The sequence below is a fragment of the Lactuca sativa genome, chromosome 9, assembly GCF_002870075.4.
Source record: "Lactuca sativa cultivar Salinas chromosome 9, Lsat_Salinas_v11, whole genome shotgun sequence".
NCBI classification, from domain to species: Eukaryota; Viridiplantae; Streptophyta; class Magnoliopsida; order Asterales; family Asteraceae; genus Lactuca; species Lactuca sativa.
The window spans coordinates 160,334,823-160,356,777 of NC_056631.2; the positions used below are offsets into that span (position 1 = coordinate 160,334,823).

General features: G+C 37.0%; 1 protein-coding gene across 1 annotated transcript; it reads left to right on the forward strand.

Annotated features, from left to right (window-relative positions):
• The first annotated feature begins 584 nt into the window (after nucleotides 1-584).
• On the forward strand, nucleotides 585-2,912 carry LOC111888177 (pentatricopeptide repeat-containing protein At3g61360). Its single transcript, XM_023884307.3, has 2 exons — nucleotides 585-795; nucleotides 1,307-2,912. Exon 2 carries the CDS (start codon nucleotides 1,310-1,312, stop codon nucleotides 2,828-2,830), a length of 1,521 nt encoding a protein of 506 aa, XP_023740075.1. The 5' UTR covers nucleotides 585-795; nucleotides 1,307-1,309; the 3' UTR covers nucleotides 2,831-2,912.
• The last annotated feature ends 19,043 nt before the right edge of the window (nucleotides 2,913-21,955 follow it).

A 21,955-nucleotide genomic window follows, 5' to 3' on the forward strand; every position in this document is an offset into this window, starting at 1 on the left:
TGTTTTTGTTTACTGTGTACATGTATCTTTTTTCCCCTTTGAATGGTTTCTTCTGTTTGTTGTTTTGTTTCTTCCTTTACTAGGGGGCACGCCACCTTTTTGTTGTTTTCATGCCTAATTTCATTGTTTGATTAGGTTATTTTGTAATAGATATATAGAGGTCCGACCATATAAGGGAATGACCTTACTTCAAATTAGAAATAAAATAAACCATGGCCAGGTAAATACAAATGTCAATTAGTTCGTTTCTTCTGTTTTTAAATGTTGGATGTTGGAGTTTTATAAAACATAAAAACTGTTTGTTATATTTCCTTAGCCATTGTTTTGGAACATTGATAACATGCACCCCTCAATCGCTAGCTGTTTGGTTTTAAAAATTTAGTTTTTTTTTTTGAACCGGCAAATACAAATATACTAATCTTCTTCTAAACTAACACCATCTCTATGAAGAAGGACACCACCTAATACCGTTGGACTAGAAGCCTCTTTGGTTTAAAAATTTAGTTAATGATAAGTACTGCAGAGGCAATCCTGAATTTGTTTTAAGAAAATAATAATTTTTGAAAAAACATTTTTGTGATTTTACACACACATAGAGGTTTGTCTTGCAAACATTTTCATTCGGCTTCAGGCGCTTTAACTTCAATCTCTCCATTCCATGTCCATGTGATATGTATCTAAACTTTTTAAAACCCTAAACCCCAAATAACAAGAAAACCAAGTACACAAAGAGCTCCGAAGATTGCTGCATAATCCACGTAACGCATTCGTCGTAGTTGCGAAGTGAAATTTCAGGTACTTGCTCACTCAATCGGCAAAATGTCTTAAATCTTCATGGTGGACTCGCTGGAATTGGTTGATTGAGCTCCTTTCTAATCAATTTCGCCCTCCCATGTGTTTTTGCCTCTTCATAAGGAATGACACAATCTCCACTAATTAACTGCTTCAAATTAGAACAAATCAATTCCAAGATTTGTTACTTCAATAAACCCAAGCGTTGCATATAAACTCTATGCACAACATGAGATTCCAATCACAGTATTCTGTTATGTGCACTTATGTACACAACGTTACATTTCACCTTACTGAAGTTCTAATTTATTTCGTTTTTCTATGAGCATTTCTACAACGCTAGTTAGCTGCAAAACTTTGCCCTAATTTAGGGTTTTTGGTAGCTTCTATCTGCAATCTTTTCAGGCTATATCATTTGGGTTCCTGTTGTGCAGTAGTTGATTGCTAAAAATAGATGAACAAATAGTGTATATGCTACCTATAGAGACTGATATTGTTTCTTAATTTGTTTAAGACTATGCTCTTCCTAGGAAGATGCAATCAACTTCTTCAAGTTCCACTTCTTCAACAGCTAACAATAGCAGCCACCATTGGTTTCCGGTTCTATTCTTCAGATTTGGAGTTTGAAATCAAGAAAATTACTAAAATCATCAACGACCATCCTTTTCCAGATCAACCCATTCATCCAAAACTTGCCCAAATTATCCCTTCAACCACTATTTCAACTTCCTTTGTGGAAAATGTTCTTGGCCATCTCTTTGCATCGCACTCTAATGGCCTTAAAGCCTTTGAATTCTTCAAATTCTCCCTCCAGTTTTCCCAATTCTGTCCCAGTTCAGATGCATTTGAAAAAACACTTCATATATTAACTCGAATGCGGAATTTCAACAAGGCGTGGGAGTTGATAGAAGAAATTCACAAAACACACCCTTCCTTGCTTACCCTCAAATCCATGAGCATCATGTTATCAAGAATCGCAAAGTTTCAATCTTTTGAAGAAACCCTTGAAGCGTTTCAGAAATTGGAGGATAAACTTTCTGATCACAAGCAATTTGGTATAGATGAATTCAATCTTCTCCTTCGAGCATTCTGCACACAGAGGCAAATGAAGGAAGCGAAGTCAGTATTCAACAAGCTATATTCCCGATTCTCCCCCACCACCAAAACAATGAATATTTTGCTTCTTGGATTTAAAGAATCTGGTGATGTCACTTCTGTAGAGCTTTTCTACCATGAGATGATTCGAAGAGGTTTCAAGCCCAACATTGTAACTTACAACATCAGAATTGATTCTTACTGCAAAAGAGGTCGGTTTCTAGATGGGTTAAAACTTGTTGAAGAAATGGAACAAGCAAACTGCTTGCCCACGTTAAAGACACTAACCACTTTGATCCATGGAGCAGGAATTGCTCACAACACAACCTATGCACAACAACTGTTCGATGAAATGCCTAAGAGAAACCTACTCCCAGATTCTGGTGTCTACAACGCCTTAATGAATGCTTTCATCAGATCACGTGACATCAACTCTGCAACTAAATTGATGGATGAAATGGAAGCTAATAATCTTCTTCATGACAACATTACATTTCACACAATGTTCTCAGGATTGATGAAGTCAACTGGAATCGATGGTGTTCTAGAGCTTTATCACAAGATGATCAGTAGAAACTTTGTCCCCAAATCAGAAACAGTTGTAATGTTAATGAAACTTTTCTGCAAAAATCATGAAGTTGATGATGCCATGGGTTTTTGGAGGTACTTAATTGATAAAGGGTATTGTCCACATAGTCATGCTGTTGATGTTCTTGTGAGAAGCCTGTGTTCTCATGGAAGAGTAGAAGAAGCTTTTGAATGCTCTTTACAGATTCTTGAAAGAGGTAGGCATTTAAGTAAGACTTGTTTTCGTGTTTTAGAGAGACATTTAGAGATGGGTAATGAAGATAAATTAAAAAAACTCAATAAGATGATCAAAAATCTACACACTGTTATACCCCCATCAAAAGGGCATGCAAATGGTATTTCTAGTGTAATATAAGAGTTTACAAACTATTAAGTGTAATCATATTATTAACCAACTTCATTATTCTTCCATTGAAAGTTTATGTGTTTCTTTTCTCCTTTGTTGTGATCTTGCTTCTTAACATTTTAGGTATGATTTCTATCTAATATAAAGTCAAGAAAACGTTTTTTTTAAGACTAAAGATATCAAACTTGCAGAACAAAAATAATGTTACAGTATGCAAGGGACCTTTCTTTATAAATTTTGTAGCTCAACCAAGTTTGATGTTTCTCATATCGTAGGGGCCACCCATAAAGTGTGTATAATGTATATACTTTAATGGCCAAATAATTGAGAGTTTGTGGTCCTTTTGTGCATTTAGAAAAAGAAAAACACATGATAAGAATTTGTCATGGAAAAAAAAAGAAGGGATATGCTCGTTGAAATAGTTGAATGATGCTCGTTTTTAATAAATAGTTTATGACTCAGTGTAATTCGTTGAAATAGTTGTATGTTAGCTCTTATTTAACGAATAGTGTATAACTTGTGTACCTATTTGATTTGTTGCATTCATAATCAGCTGACTACAAGTCATTCATTTCGGCTAAAAAAGTGGTTCCATTAATGTGTAGGAATAGACAATAATTAAGCAAGTTAGCACTTGGTTTTAGGATTTTATGATGATTATAACACTTTTAAAGGACATATATTCTTGTAATTGGAACAAATTCGTGCACAAATGAGCCTGACAAGAGGCATGTGTTGCCATAAATACTTAGTGGCTAAAAACACAAGATTCTTCCATGTCAATAATACCCTAATGATTTGAGCATATCGTATTCCCTATTATTTATTATCTTTTTTTTTTTTCCTTTTCTTTTTGAACCTGGTATTTAACTATTTGTGCATTTGTGATAATCATCACACCCATGTGTGACCATTTTGTTTTGAACTCATGTGTAAGTAGGTGTGAGCATGTGCACGATGCACCCGTTTGTGTCCAATTTGGATGTATGTATCTTGATTTTAATGGAAAGATTAAAAGTATGTTCTACAATCTACACTCCCAATATGTTGCACTTTTGAGATCTAAATCAAGTAAATAAATGTAATATAAAATAAGTGCTTTTTGTAGATCTAAAAACTTTGGTCAATGAAAAAGGGAAATTGTATGTGAACTGTGAAATAATCGTATATTTAGTCCATTTTATTTTATAAAACCATTTTAAAGATTATACACTTATCAAAGTCGAACTCTATTTTAGATAATAAGGCTCCGTATTTCATTGTCCAATTAAACATGATCTTTTAGAACTGATTTCCAAAAGATATCATGTTAATTAAAAGTTGATTGAGCAAGATTAAACTTATAAGCTTATCTTTACCTTTAGTTTTCCCCAAAAGTCAATAAAAGAACTTAAGGACGTTTATAATGTGAATGGAACATCCTTTTGGCCATCACTATCTTCCATATACCAATTAACAAAAACGCGTGTTTCACGTCTCACTCGATAATCACTAGATTTAGAACAATATTGTTTAAAAAAGAGTCATATATGTCCGATTCGTATCTAAGAAATATTTATGAATGAGTCGTATCAAGCATTCGAAAAAAAAGTAAAATTGTTTTGGCTTTTATGGAAAGTTTACTCTTCCTAATGTCCCTTGATTTATGGGACTCAATTTGTCGACATAACATGCACATACCAAAAAAAAAAAAAAAAAAAAAAAAAACCCTAAGGAAATCTATTTGTCAGTTGTCAACTTAGGGAATCATTCTTTCCACCCCACCACCCAGTGGCATATACTATCGATTACAGGCACAATACATGCATAAGTATAAAGATGGTTGTATGTGCACATACACACAAAGGTGAAAAGATATGAATATTGGGTTGTTATTGTGGTGCCACGTTCAAAAGTTTACATTTTCTTTAACCTTTTCTTTATAAAAAGTATTCCAAAAACGAAAAACCTTTAGAAACATTTGTGAACGATGATCAGTAAAGGATGAAAAAAAAATCAATGTTTCAATCACATGTTACCTTAAAAACGTTCTATAATCATATTTGATCGAGTAAATTGAGTTACTTACCGATCATCTACACACCAAATGATAAGAGCATTGGTAATAGTTAGTTATCAATATGAATGTTTTAAATTATAATAATACGAACAAGTGCTAATTAAAACATTAGGGCGAGGAACGGAACTAAAGCCTGCAAAAATCGATCCAACCTGTTAACCCAATCCAAAATTAGTGAGTTAGATTGAGATTTTCAGTTCATTTGAGTTAAATTGATCAACCCAAAGGGCTTCTAGCCCAGAGGTATCCGGTATTAATGTTCAAGTTTCGAACTCGATATAGGTGGAATAACTTAGGAGTAGTTTAGTATATTTGTTGTTTAAAATAAAATAAAATAATAGGTTGGATTGAGTAAAAATTATTCACCCTCCAATCTATTAAAATTTAATATATATTTAATTTAAAAAGTACTTGAATATTATCATGTTTAATCAAAGCAATAATTTATAAATTATAATGTTGTGTTATTATTTATATTAAAAAAAAATCCAATCTTATTTCTCTTACTTTTTCTTAGCACCGACAGTATTAATCACTCTTCAAAATCATTTCGAAATTAAATATTTTTAATGTTATTTGAACAATTTATATGTGTTCGTGAATTAGGATTGTACTAATTTATCATACTTTGAAACTTTATTTATGTTTGGAACTAATTTAATTGGTGTAATATTTAGTTAATGTATTTTTTTTTAAATGGGTTAACCCAAGTTTAATCAATTTATGTAGTAGGTTGAGTCTGGAACTACATAAAAATGACAGTCTGATGACAACTCGTTTATCTAAAATGTTGGGTTGGGTTGGAAATATTAATCCATTTAAATAAACAAGTTGGATTGGGTTGAAAACTTCAACCCAATTAATAAATGGGTTGAACTCGAACCCAACTTAAGTAGACCCATTATCACCTCTAAACGATACCTTCCCGCCAAATTCAACTCACTATTATTTCAACTCCAAATTAACTTTTATCTCTCTTTTCTCTTTTCTCTCTTCCATCTTTCCTAACCTACAACACATAAAACTAAATATTTTTTCCTACTCCATTTAACTTTTAATTTGAAAAATGTAACGCCCGCAAATTCGGGCTAGTCAACTTAGAGACAATAAGCGTTAAAAATGACTTTTTGATGGAAGATTATTGGAGTATAATCTTAACCAAGTTATAGTATATATCACAAGGGTTCCATACATATAAAGTGATAACATTGCCACATGATTATGATAAAGAGAAATTACAAGGGTTCTCAAATGAAAAGCATAAAGAATACAAAGAATAAAGCAGATATAAATACTAGCTAGACAAAACCCTAATGTGCTAAAGACTAAAGGGCACATAAACAAGCGGGCTAATAATATAAAGGCGACCCCCCCCCCCCCCCCCTCAAACTCACAATGCCACAACAATAAGCATTGGGAGTTTGTCACATAAGAACACCGAAACCGAGAAGCCGATAGAGCCTTCGTAAAAATATCCACAAGCTGCAAGGTTGATGAAACAAACGGAAGCGAAATGGTCCCGAGCTATAGGTGATGATGGGTAAAATGACAATCAATCTCAATGTGCTTCGTCCGCTCACGAAAACCAGAACTCTTCACAAATTGTATCACACTTTTGTTATCGCAATGCAATGGAGTGGATGAAGAAATGTGAAATCCCATATCCGCAATCAACCACCGTAACCTGATAATCTCACTTGTAGTTACAGCCATAGCACAATATTCAGCCTCCATGGAAGATCTAGAGACAACATCCTGTTTCTTGCTCTTCCATGAAATGAGAGACTCTCCAAGAAATACACAAAATCCAGTGGTGGACTTACGATCATGGCGATCACCATCCCATCAGCATCACTATGGGCACGTAACTCAAGAGAAGACGTCGAGGGAAACAAGAGGGTCTGAAATTGAGTGCCACGAAGATATCTCAGAATACGGAGAACGACTCCCCAATGAACAAAGGTAGGATCAGTAATAGACTGAATGACAATGTGAACAGCATGAGAAATATCTGGACGAGTAACTGTGAGATAGACCAAACTTGCCACGACAGTACGATAAAGATTCGGATCGGACAAAGGAACACCATCAATAGGAGAGTAGCGTGCATTGGTTTCAAGAGGAGTATCAACAATCCGATTTTCAGAGAGGCCCACCCTTGTAAACAAGTCAAATATATATTTAGTGTGGGAAAAAAGATACCCTTTCTTAGACTGAGCTACCTCAATACCCAAGAAATAACGCAGCAAGCCCAAATCCTTCATAGAAAATCGACGAGCTAGATCATGCTTCAAAGACTCAATACCACCATGGTCATCGCTATAATAATCATGTCATCCACATATAAGGATAGAAGAATTCGTCTTCCACTCGGCATCTAATAAACAAAGCAGAATCATGATTACTCTGTACAAATCCAAGAGAGGTAATTAATGTGGAGAATTTCTCAAACCAAAAATGAGGGGATTGCTTGAGACCATACAAAGCTTTGCGAAGCCGACAAACCTCACCCGACCGGTGCTGAATTCCTGGGGGAGGAGTCATATAAACCTCTTCATGGAGGTCACCATTCAAAAAATCATTCTTGACACCCATTTGAAAGATCTTCCACCGTCGAACGGATGCAACTGCAATCATAGTACAGACTGTCGTCATCTTTGCAACTAGGGCAAATGTCTCCTCGTAGTCAAAACCATAATGTTAGGAATACCCTTTTGCTACAAGTCTGGCCTTGTACCGCTTAACAGACCCATCAACTTTTGTTTTTATCTTGTACACCCAATGACAACCTATCGTATGTTTCCTAGGAGGAAGGGAAACCAAATCCCATGTATGAGTCTGATGAAGAGCAGTGAGTTCCTCAGCCATAGCATTCTGCCAAAGAGGATCTAAAACAACTTCTTTATATGATTTAGGTTCAGACAGATGATGAATGCTCGCTATAAATGAAGCAAATGGTCCTGAATATGTAGACTAAGAAAAATCTGGAAGCTTGGTGGACTTGACAGGACGAGTCGATCTCCTGAGAGGTGGTGGTGGAGTTAGATCCTCAATTTCAAGAATCAGAGGAGCAGGCTCAGGAACAGGTGGAGTCGAGGAACTCTCTGAAGAAGTGGGTGTTTCATGAGCTGAAGGATCAGGTGGAATAGATGGATCTCTAGCCTCTATCTCTTCATTAAAAGGATCAATATGCAGAAGATCAGACTTTGTTACATTGTGGGTTGTAGCAGGAATCGAGTAGAAAGGAATATGTTCCAAAAAAGTGACATGCCGGGAAACATATAAATTCTGACTCACGTGATCATAGCAACAGTATCCTTTCTGTCTAATACCATACCCCAAAAATACACAAATAGCAGATTTCGGCCCCAGCTTGTTCCTCTCAACATGAGGACGAAGAACAAAACAAGTACATCCAAAAACTCGTAAGGAAGAGTAGTCTGGTAGATGACCATATAGCTTCTCAAAAGGAGACATTATTGAATTTAATGAAGTAGGGACATGATTAATCACATAGACAACAGTTAGGACTGCTTCTCCCCAAAAGGCACCAGGGACCTGCGTAGATAGGAGCAATGAGCGGGCAACCTCAACTATACGACAGTGTTTTTGTTCTGCTACACCATTTTGCTGAGGTGTGTCAGTACACGAGGACTGGTGTATGGTACCTTCAGAAGCAAGTAGCTGAGTAAAATCATTAGAGGTATATTCAACCCCTAAGTCACACCTGAAGCACTTAATCACAACCGAATGTTGAGTTTTAACAAGAGCTCTAAAATTGTTGTAAATATCAAAGAAATCAAATATGCGTTTCATAAGATAAACCCATGTATATCGAGTATAATCATCTATAAAAGATACATAATAGGTTGACCCACCCTTTATGGATACTGGTGCAGGACCCCACACATCAGAATGAATAATGTCGAAAGGAGCAATTGAACAAGACATACTTTTATTGAAAGGTAAAGCAGAGAATTTTGCCAGTTTACAACCACTACAATTAGAAATATCACAAGTGTTTAAAAGACCCAAAACACCACTAGATGTTGAAAAAACTCAAACGTGATACATACACATGTTCCAAACGAGAATGCCAAAGATAAAACTCAGATGACAAATGACTCAAACGAAAAGAAGATAAATCAATGTTGGAGGCAGCAACAACAGATACTTTGAGAACCTCCAATACATACAGTTCCCCCACCCTACGGCCGGTCCTAATCATCTTCTGGGTGTGTTGATCTTGTATAACACAGACATAATTAGAAAAGAACACCCAGTTACCAGACTTACATAGTTGAATGACTGAGGCAAGATTCAAAGTAAGTTTGGGAATGTAATAAACATCAGGGAGAGTGATATGAGAAATAGAGACAGACCCAAAACCCTTAACTAGCATAGATGTATCACTAGCAGACTTAACATAAATAGATGACACTTGCGACAAAGAAGTAAATGATGACAAATGAGGAGTCATATGATGGGTTGCACCGGAATCTAAAATCCACAAAGATGAGGGAATACTTGATGTACCAGATGAGTAGGACCATAATTAGACATAGATGCATACATGGAAGTGGGATCAGAGGCCAAATATTGTCTGGAACTCTCAAACACCTTGGGATCCAATGCAGATGGTGGCATGTTTCCAACAGATTCTATATCAACTGGTGGTATAGCAGCATCAACAAACTGTGAAGTATGAGGGGTCCATTGAGAAGTACCAGAGGAACGTGGCTGAAACTTCTGTTGACCATACCTATTTTGTTGTCCCGACTGAGGTTGACTAGATTTACCCTTGTTGACTAACAATGGAAACTGAGCTTTCCAATGATTTTTCTGTTTGCAGAATACACACTCATCATAAGCAACCCTTGAAGTTTGTTAAGACTGATTAGAGGAAACAACAAGCACATCAGGATGGGGAGTAGGAATAGAGGTTGCTTTAAACCCTTTATCCGCATGAGACTTGATACGAGTCTCTTCTACAATTAACTCATGGACAACATAATCCACTGAGCGAAGAGGATAGCAATGAAGAATGGTTCCACGTAGGCCTTCAAAATCAGAATGCAATGCCATCAAGAACTGGACCAAGCATTTTTCTTCCCTCTTAGCAATGTAAGGCTCAAAATCTTTTAACTCTTTAGATTCAGTAAGAGCCAATTGATCCCACATATCAGACATAACAACATAGAAATCAAATAATCTGGTCATTTTGTTGAAGGTCACGAATATCATATTCTAACTGGTATTGTTTAGCAAAGTTGGACCGAGTATACAGTCTCTCCAAGTGATTCCAAACTTCATTTGTTGTGTCATATTTAGCCACCTGCATACCAATAGACTGGGTAACAAAGTTATTAATCCAAGTAATGACCTTGGAGTTATCAATCTCCCAAGCATCAAGCAACAAATCAAAATTCTCAGTTTGAGGCACTGAGGGTTTGGCTTTAGTCACGGTGACATAGCCCCACATATTCTTCCCACGAAGGAAGTTCTTCATAGAGTAACGCCAATACGTATAATTCTTTCCATCTAGACGAGTACTGATTGACTGAAGGGAATCATCATTTCCAGTCATGTTGACAATGAATAAATAACCACAATAACAGTATAGCAATCTGAGAATGAGAGGAGTAACAAACCAGCAGAAACAATCAATCAGACAATAAGAAATCGAACAACAACAACGAATCAAAAGCAACAGCAAACGAATATCATAAAACAAACGAAATTCACCAACAAAAACACATCAACAACGGATACCAGCAATAGCAAACGAAAAGTTTGATCTGCGCCACAGATGAGTGTTCCAAAGGCTTCTAACAATGTATCAAACCTCTGCTCTGATACTGATGTGTGTAAAATGCACTTGTTTTATCCCTACTTTTATTAATATATTTAGCACACAAAGGTAGTGAACCTGTCTTTTAGTGGTATAGTTTAGTAAGTAAGGTATCGAACTCAGGGAATGGAAAATTAAACTAATAACTAATTTTAACTAAAAAACAATTAATGAAAGTAAAAGGTTTTCTTCTAGTTTTACAAGACTAGAAACTTAAGCATACCATAAAACACTTAATTAACTAAATAACTAAAGCAAACAACTAATTCACCAAATTTGATAAAGATGTTTCTATTTAGGTTCAACCAATTCACTCCTATGGTTATTTGTATTTATGATAGATTAATTATTATTGGCTACCAATTAAAGTGGTTAGGTTCATGTTCATTACTCCTAGCCCTTAGACAATTAACTAATTTAAGCGGTGATCAAGTGTTTAAACTAATTAATTCCCTAGATTAATAATTTGGATTAAATAAGATTTGTAGTGGTTAATCAATTTAGTAATTCAATTAACCTCTTGTTTGATGGTTTCTCAAACAAGCTCACACATTAATCTAATTATTGTCTCATTAATCTTAGTTTCATAATCATTATTCCTAAGCATATGAGTTAGTGTTCACATAGACATATGAGGTTAACAACTAAGAGATTTTCACGCAACTTAATTGTCTTCCAATTAACAGAAAATAATCGTGATTAATGCATAAGGGTCTTTAACAAACTTAATTAATAGATCACCAATAAACAATTAATCAAAAACTAAGAATTAAAACATAGGAGTTCCTTGGTATTCCCCAAACAGAAACAAAAACGAAATTAGCTCATAGTTGCAGTAAAATCACACACAAAAACAAGTTTAACTAGATTAGACATACTCAAATCCTAAAGCTAAGTGGAATGATTAACCTAGTTGCTTCAATTCTTCAAAAGGTTGGAGATTAGAATTCCTCAGCGTCTTCCAGGGCTCTCAATCGCAGAAGGATCTTCAAAAATCGCCAGAAAAGTAGTCCCATCAGATAAAGGTTTGATTTTTATAGATATCTCAAAACAGGGGGTATTCGGCGAGTAGCAGACCCAACTCGCCGAGTAGACTCGTTGTTATCCGTCTTGAATCAGGAGTCGTGGCTATCTTCTGGAATATTCAGCTGGACTCGCCGAGTATACTCGTGTACTCGCCGAGTAGATGGGCTTTTGTTCCTCAATCTTCATTCTTTGGTCTTCAATTGCTTTCCCTTGTTCCCTTTCACTCCCAAGCATGTCTTTTGGACTGAAAATAAAATTTTAACAATATTAAGTACCTTTTGTCCATATTATTCACATAATTAGTTAAAAATGAATACAAATGTGTATTAAATAATTAACAAATTATGCACATATCAAAATACCCACACTTGAATTTTGCTTGCCCCCAAGCAAAACTAAATTTTAAACATATTAAAATCACATATGACAACTCCAATCTAACCCAGCCATTATGCCAAGACCGCAACGCATGCATTTGTGTCTAAAATTTTTCCTAAGGACCTCGCATACTCCAAATACTCACAATCCTCATAAACACTTTCCCACTCATCCCGAACTATGCTCATTTTATGCAACCCTCCGAATCCATCCGCAGAAAACCTCTTACCCTCAAGGTGTTTTTAATTGAGCAACCCAAGCATACATAATCTAGAATTACAACTTTTCGATACCACTATGGAGCTCTTTTGGAATTCTTCACTTCCTTTGATAATTTGATCTTTGATCTCTTTGAATTCACCACCTTTATTATTTGATTTTTGGTATCTTCAACTTTTTGAATTTCTTGGAATTTTGATCTTTTGATCTTTTGATCTTCACTTTAATTGCTCCAAAACTCTTACAACTTTTCTTGTAATTCACTCTTTTTTTTACATGTACCTCTTTTTTTTCACTCAAATCCCTACATGCTTAAGCAGGGGCGCTCAATCTCAACCTTTATTGGCTAACAATAACAATTTTCCTGGATACATTTCAGGTTTAGGCTGCTAAACATATTGCATCCCTCGGGCCGAGCGGGGTCGTGTTTTTGTCCCATGATTTCACTGGAATAAGGAAGCCACAAATGCACTAGAACATATATAGGCTCAACTAAACATTTGAGTTTTCATGCAATTATCAACACAATTCTAACATGGAATCCTAATTTTACTTTTACCAAAATTTTCTAAATTAAATTCTAAGTAATATTTTTGGTATGCAACAAATTTTTTTAAAATTAGCCTAAATTAAGATTCTAAGTTTTCTATTTATGTGACCAACCCCCTACCCCACACTTATTTTATGCAATGCCCTCATTGCATATTATGCAAACAAAAATGCAAATATAAAGAGAGAATTGGAACATACTCCCCTGGGGTAGCAGTCGATAGGTTGACACTCTTTTCTTCAGCTCCTTCTTCTCTTGACTTTAACCATGGGAACAGCTCATCCATGGATCGGGTGTCATGCGTCTCGTGTGGTTGACAACTCGAAAATTTCACGGAACAAGCTTCTTTATAATATCTCCAGAGACAATTCCTCACAAGAAATGGGTAAATGTTGCAGTGAAAGTGCCCAAAGCAGTTCTGGAATTCGAAAATTAGCAGCCTACTCGGCGAGTAGTAGCGTGGACTCGGCGAGTAGATCTTGTCTTAGAACGATGTCGTGCAATAACTCAGGTACTCGCCGAGTAGAATTTGTGCACTCGGCGAGTAGAACTGTCAGTTTCAAAATTAATATAACTGATGCTCCATTCGACTCTGGTTTGGAAATGCAAACTGAGCCTCTCTTCTAATTCCTTCAGTAATAGCACACTCCATTACTCTCAACTTTCACGGACTCAATCCTAAGGACAAAACTCCATTTTTTTCTTGAAAATCTCTTAATCCCTTCTTGACCCTCACAAATTAGCATGCCTCCTAATCTTCTATCCTGAAAAAAAAATTAAACAACTAAAAGTGACACTAATAATCAACCACAAAAACAAACATCATCCAAGTGTTTTAACATTTGTCCAAAACATAATCAAAACATCATAAACATAAAAACATAAAAGAAAACAATTCTTCATCATTCATCCTCCATATTGTCTCCTCCCGTGCCACTTCCTTCTTCTCCGACTCTCCTCCTCATTCACTCATCCCAATCCATAATATATGGATATCCGGGACCGGGCCTTGGGGCGATATTCATTTGTTGAAAAATATATTCAAAAGATTGGTTATTATAGTTCACCCCTCGCCCAATGTCATCTAAGTAGCGGCAGTACTCTAATTGGTTCCATCAGTGATTGTCCTCCTCCACCGGAATAACCGGTCGGTCTTCTTGCACCCGCTCACTACGCTGTCTGACCCGCCTCCCCGGCTCCTCCGGAATCGCCGGCTCGTCTTCATGTGGGATGGTGAATGAGTCACCAAACTTCTCGATTATCCTTTCCCTCCGATATAATGCCGTGTTGAATGGTGGAGGGTGGATAACCGTGAGTGCCCGAGCTTGCAGCAGATCTAGTATCTCAAATGACTTGGCCAGTCGAGTGATAAACATGCCCCCATTGATTTTTGAATTGATTTTCTCCTTGACCGCCCCTTCGGCAAGGAATTTGGCAATGCAGTAGGGGATGTTGCAAAAGGATTTGGGAGTAATGATACTCCATAAATAGAAAATGTCAAGGGTTGGGACCTTGTCCCAATCCTTCCGCTGGTTGATGGTGCTGGCAACAAATCGGTGAATGAGGCGGTGGATTGGTGAGCGGATGTGGCCTTCTTGGGTGGTGGAAGGTATATAAACTCGGTTGGCGATCGTGTTCCACCATGTTGAAGCCACCACTGCCTCGGGAAGTTCTTTGTGGTAGTTTTCCAAGAATGCTTCAAAATCTTCTGTCATCATCATGCTCTGATCATAGATCCCCAACCTCCAAGAGAACTCAGCAATGCTGTATTGTCGCAGCTCTCCACCCAAAGAAAAAGAGATTATGTTGGGATTGTAGTACTCACTACCACCTCGGAATGAGATGGTAGCGAAAAATTCCCAGCACAACTCAACATGCACGGACTCCTGAATTTTGAACAATTATAACCACCCATCACACGTGATGGTGGTGTACCCCAAACTGCATTCTTTCACCAAATAAGGTGTAAGCTCCTCCTCCAACCCTACATTGCCCAGCCAACCCCAGTCAACCGCGTTCGGTAGATGAATTTCCTTTTACTTGAGGGCCTCCAATCTGTTTCTAGCCCTTGTTTGGAATGACTTAAAAGTTATGTGTTGAGAAGAAAGCCATGGAATATCACTTTGGCTTCCCCCACGCGAAGACTGCCCCCTTCTGGCCATGGTTCCTGCATACAAACACCAAAAAACACACCAACAATCAATACCCAGTAATTAAAAACAAAGAAATTGGGTCTGAATAGTCATCTACTCGCCGAGTACACGACCTACTCGGCGAGTAGGATGAACATCGGGACTGTATAATTATCGGACCTGTGTATAGCGTCTGATAATCCAATTTTCCACAGGGGTTTGTTGTAATGACCTATCTAACCATCAATCATAAAGAAATTCATCCTAATATTACCTAATTCATGGCTAATTCGAAACCCTAGAATTTGAGGAAACCCCCAAATCCGAAATCAAGCAAAATTGGGGCAAATCTACGATAAAGATCGAACCTTTAACGAGTTTATAGTGTAAAGATGTTACCTTTTTGGTTGAATGATGAGAATCGAGTAGAAAATCGGAGAGATTGGATGAACTCGCGAAAATCGCCTGGCTGCTCGAGGATTTGCTGTGCACGGCGAGTATGAGGTGAAATGGGTGAAAAACCCTCTTTTTTACAGACTTATATTTCACTCGTGTAAATCGGCTACTCACTGAGTACATATGCAATTACGCGTTTTTTCGGGTTACTCGGGCAGGTACTCGCCGAGTATACGGTCCTACTCGGCGAGTAATCCTTACAGATTGAAAAAATTTGTGACAATTTTAAAGAATTTATGTATTTTCTCATTTTTTAAACCATCTACCCCACACTCTAGGCATTGCTTGTCCTCAAGCAGTTATGTTCTCAAAAATAGATGAAGAAAAGAAAAAAAATAAAGAAAAGGAAAGAAAATGCAAACTTGAAACTCGGGTTGCCTCCCGAGAAGCGCTTCTTTTTAGGGAGTCATTAGCTGGACTCCTCCCCTTCTACGTGGTTGCAATCCCTTCCAGCAACAGCACCTCTTCCATTCCTTCATTCCGGGGGACTCCTTCATATTTTTTAACCCTATGACCATTGACCTTGAAAGGCGTGCCATCTCTTGATAATAGCTCTATAGCACCATGTGGAAACACCGTCTTCACTAGAAAAGGAACATCCCACCTTGACTTGAGTTTTCCCGAGAAAAGCTTCAGTCTTGAGTTGAAGAGCAACACTTTTTCGCCTTCATGAATGTCTTTATCTTTAATCCTTTTGTCATGCCACATCTTGGTCTTCTCTTTATAAAGCCATGAGCTAGAGTATGCATCATTCCTCAGCTCCTCAAGAGCATTCATTTGCATTAACCGGTTGCTCTTTAGTTCATCCATGTTGAAGTTACAACTCTTTAAAGCCCAAAACGCCTTATGTTCTAGCTCCACCGGTAAATGGCATTGCTTTCCATAAACTAACCTATATGGTGTGGTACCAATAGGTGTTTTGAAAGCTGTACGAAAGGCCCAAAGTGCATCATCTATCTTATCCGACCATTCCTTGCGATTGCTCCCCACCGATTTCTCCAAAATTCGCTTTAAGGCTCGATTTTTCACTTCGATTTGTCCACTAGTTTGTGGATGGTTTGATGTGGAAAACTTATGGGTGACCCCATATTTCTTTAACACCTTTTCCAATTGATCATTGGCAAAATGCGTGCCTCGGTCACTTATAAGGGCTTTCGGGACTCCAAATCATGAAAATAGTTTCTTTAAAAACCGTACTACCACCCGTCCGTCATTTGTTGGTAATGCCTGTGCTTCCGCCCATTTGGATACGTAATCCACCGCCACTAGTATGTATTTGTTTCCTTTAGACATGGGAAATGGTCCCATGAAGTCAATTCCCCACACATCGAACACCTCGCATACTTGGATACTATGTTGTGGCATTTCATTTTGAGATGAAATGTTTCCCACCCTTTGACAAGCATCACATTCTTTGACAAATTGGGTTGCATCTTTAAAAATTGTGGGCCAATAAAACCCAATGTTAAAGATCTTCTTTGCCGTGTAGTGTGCTCCATGATGTCCACCCGTGGGCCCGCTATGACAATGCTCTAGTATTTTCCGTCTTTCCTTCCCGAATACGCATCTTCGTATGATTCCATCCGCACAGCTTCGGAAGAGGTATGGCTCATCCCAAAAGTAATATTTTAATGCAGCAAAGAATTTCTTCTTTTGTTGACTGATAAAGTCTTTCGGGATGTATTTTGTAGCTAAATAATTAGCTATGTCCGCGAACCATGGCTCTTCTCCCACTGTCACCATAATGTACTCGTCCGGGAAGTCGTCTCCAACTTTATCTTCTTGCAATTGTGGGTTCTCAAGCCTTGACAAGTGGTCAGATGCCACGTTCTCCATTCCTTTATTGTCTCGTATCTCTATGTCAAATTCTTGAAGAAGTAGCACCCATCGTATCAGTCTTGGCTTGGCATCCTGTTTGGAAAACAAATACTTGATAGCCGAGTGGTCAGTAAAAACAATAGTTTTAGATAAAACCAAATAAGGGTGGAATTTGTCAAAGGCATACATCACAGCTAGTAATTCTTTTTCAGTGGTGGTGTAATTTTCTTGGGTTGGGTTTAGAGTCTTGCTAGCATAATATATGGGTTGAAAGTGCTTATCAACCCTTTGACCAAGGACAACTCCTAATGCATAGTCACTAGCATCACACATAATCTCAAAAGGTAAGTTCCAATTTGGTGCAATAATGATCGGGGCATTAGTTAGTTTTTCCTTTAAAAATTCAAATGCCTCTAAACACTCTTTAGTGAAATCAAATGGTGCATCTTTTAGTAGTAATTGTGTTAGAGGTCTAGTTATTTTGGAAAAATCTTTTATGAAACGCCGGTAAAAACCCGCGTGTCCTAGAAAACTCCTAATGCCCTTCACATTAGTTAATGGGGGTAATCTGGCAATAGTGTCTATCTTTGCCCTATCCACTTCAATTCCCATTTTGGAGATCTTGTGGCCCAACACTATACCCTCCTTGACCATAAAATGACATTTCTCCTAATTGAGTACCAAGTCGGTTTTTTCACACCTAGCAAGCATTAAATCAAGATTAGTGAGACAATAATGGAAAGATGATCCAAAAACGGAAAAATCGTCCATAAAAACTTCCATGAAATTTTCCACCATATCGTGGAATATAGCTGTCATACACCTTTGAAAAGTCGCGGGTGCATTGCATAACCTAAAAGGCATGCGTTTATAAGCAAAAGTCCCACTTGGGCAAGTGAATGTGGTCTTTTCTTGGTCCATTGGGTCTATGGGTATTTGAAAATAACCCGAAAATCCATCTAGAAAGCAATAATAGCTATGGCCCGATAATCTTTCTAACATTTGATCAATAAAAGGTAAGGGAAAATGGTCTTTACGAGTGGAATCGTTTAGCTTTTGATAATCGATGCACACTCTCCAACCGGTTACCGTTCGTGTCGGAATTAGCTCGTTCTTTTCGTTGGTTATGACCGTCATCCCTCCTTTCTTGGGCACCACTTGGACCGGACTCACCCATGGACTGTCGGAAATGGAATAGATAATTCCCGCATCTAAGAGTTTGACCACTTCCTTCTTGACTACTTCTTGCATATTCGGGTTTAATCTTCTTTGGTGCTGTACAACCGGCTTTGCTCCTTCTTCCAGATTGATCTTGTGGGAGCAATAGGATGGGCTTATTCCCTTTATGTCGGTGATGCTCCATGCTATGGCCTGTTTCCGCTTCTTCAACACTTGCACGAGCTCTTCTTTTTCAGAATTGGTCAGGTCAGAGGCTATAATTGTTGGATTAGTGTCTAAGTCCATAACTATTTTGGTATGTACTTGACCCGATGGTGCATGGTCCTTTTGGGTTGCCTTCACCAAAGCAACTTGAATGGAGAAATAAATAAAGAGAGAGAGGTTATTATGATTTATTAATATGTTATAAGAATAATATATTAAAGGAGAAATCATATTTGTTTAATTAATATTGGTCAATAATTAATTAAGAATTAATTTTGTGATCAAGTGTAATTAATTAAACTAGAGGGGCTGAATTGTAATTATGTGATAGTTACAAAATAAGGTAAGGATTATCTTATATATATGGTGGACGAATTTGAAGTGATAATCACTTAGAATTCGACTATGATAAGGATTCAAGGATTATCTTATGGGTTGCTTGGTGGATAAGCAACTAGATAAGGATAATGACTGAAACTCTATCTTTACACCTATATAAACCCCCTAGGGCTTAGGAATTCGTCCAACCCTTCCCAAGAAGTCCTAAGGAAGAATTCCTACCTCTCTCCTCTCTCTTTATACCTTCTCCATTTGCTCTTGGTGTTTGTAAGCCATTAGAGGAGTGACACTTGTGACTCTAAGCCTTCCAAAGCAAATTCAAAGAGGAATTGGGATTGTTATTGCTACATAACAATCAAGGTAACATCATAAACCTAATTATATGTTAATATTGATTTCCATATGCTAGAATTAGGGTTTATAGTCTTGGATTCAAATCATGTACAATAGAGAAACCTAGATCCAAGCATTAGGGTTTGTATGAGCACATAGGATGTCTTATGACTAAAACCCATCAGTGGTATCGGAGCCTTGATTGGTTTCTATTGTATTGATGCTTGATATTTTTGAAAAATTCGATTTTTGGTGTTTTGGAGGCTGGACTCGCCGAGTCCATAGCTGAACTCGCCGAGTCCAAGGTGACTCGACGAGTCTAGGCTTGACTCGACGAGTCAACTCGTCAGATAGAGCTTATCTCAGGATTTCTTGCTGTTTTTACATTGGGATAGTTACCTTATCATGTTAGATCAATATTCCGATTATATGATATATTTGACTATATTTTTAATGTAATTGAAGATATTTATCAATTAATAAGATAATTGTTTCCTTATAAGATAATTGATTAATTATTTTAAGAAAATTGATAAATTATTTTGCAAGAAATCATCAAATATGGATAATTATGTGATTAAATGTTAATTTGAATTATTTGTTATTTGATCCTTGTTGTTGTGAAAAGTTTCATATTTGGCCCTTTAGGTTTTATAGTTTAAATTTGAGCCCCAAAAGTTTTGTTGTTTTAAAATTTAAATAGTTGAAACCCTAATGTTTTGAAAAAGGTTTCAAAACTTGCCCTCAAGTTTTGGAATTTAAATTTTGATTAATTGTTTAATTTTGATGTATATTTAAATTCTAAACCCTAATGTGTTGAAATGTTTCAAAACTTGCCCTCAAGTTTTGGAATTTAAAAGTTGATTAAAAGTTTAATTAGGAATGTTAAATTCTAAAACCCTAGCATAGTTTTGAAAAAGTTCAAATCACACCCTTATGGTTTTATTAATTAATTAAGGTGTATAATTAAAAGAAGTTTAATAAATCCATAAAAGTTTAGGTTTACAATTTAATTGAATTAAAAGTATAATTGTTAAATTAGACCACCCAGTATTTTGAAAGTATAAAATACACCCTATACTATATATAACATTAAAAGTCTAACATTATATATATATATATATATATATATATATATATATATATATATATATATATATATATATATATATATATGTATGAGTAAAAGTCAGTCTTACCGTTAGTAGGCCTCATTCACGAAGCTAGTCTATAAGGGGTGTTTAAGGAAATTGCCTATAAAATGGCGATTGAATGGGTATCCACTCTTACCCACCGCACTCTTGACTAGTGGAGGGTCGTTAGCCGAACGGGTAGGATAGGACAAAACCTTCCATTATAAGTATAATGAAGTATAAAAGTAACTAAATGTTTTCATAAATTCCCAATCTTAGTTACTTAGGCAAAAGTGAATTGATGCAATTCCATGAAATTACACTTTGTGCCCTTGCGAAGACGTTAGTGGAGCGTGTGTGGTTAACCGGCATACTAAATGGTTCTAAGCAAAGGTAGCAAAGGGTGACTCAATGTTTGTCATAGTTCGGTGGAGCGTGTGTGGTTTACCGGCACATCGAATAGGTGACTGTAACATGTGAGGGCACCATGTAAGTTTGCATGGTTATTCACACCCGCTTTGTGATCATCGGCATCCCAGTCACAAACAAGAGGGGCATATCGAGATTTAAACATGCCATTGAAAGTTCAATGAATCTCAAAGGATCTAGGAGTTTTCATAGATTTAAAACTTAAATTTCTTTTTCGTTTTTTATGGTGGAAATTAGTGAATCGTCATTCACTTACCTTCAAATATTCTGCAATTAGGGTTACGGCATCCCTCTCCCGAGTTGTAGAATATTGTGTTGGGTCCTAGCCTTAGTATTTCATTTGGGTGATTTACTAAGGAATCAATCAATCAACTAACTTGAATATGTTTTTCTCCCGTTTTGTAGATGTCAAAGTTCGACAACTATGGTCTTCCCAAATCCCGTGGAACAAGCATTCCACATGAAGATGGTATTCCACGATTCAATCGAGGAACGAGAAATCATGCTTCACTTCCTCCTCCTCCTCCTATTGTTCTCCCCAACCCACAAGATCGAAGAATTGAAAGGTTCAATATCACTAAAGCCCTATTGGAAATGAAACATGAAGATGGTAAACCCGTGTGTGCCCACGTTCTAGGAATGAAATCACACATTGATAGGTTGATAATGTTGGGTGTGTCATTCCCAGATGAGTTGGCTGTGAATTGGGTTTTGCAGTCATTTCCTGAATCATATAATGAGTTCAAAAGAAAGTATTATATGATGAATCATGACAACAACCTCATTGACCTAACTTACATGCTCATTGCTGCTGAATCAGAAATGATTTGGCAAAGCAATGGAGCGTATTTGTTGGAAAAGTCAACCGACCATGCTTCCGAGGACGTTCTAGGAGAACCGACCTGCGTTTACTGCCAAAAGAAAGGGCGTTGGATACAAGTCTGGCCAAAGAGCCTGAAGAGTCCAGAAGATGGGAGAGTCAAAGAGTATGGCTGCGCTTCAGGTAAAATCCACTATCTAACTCCATT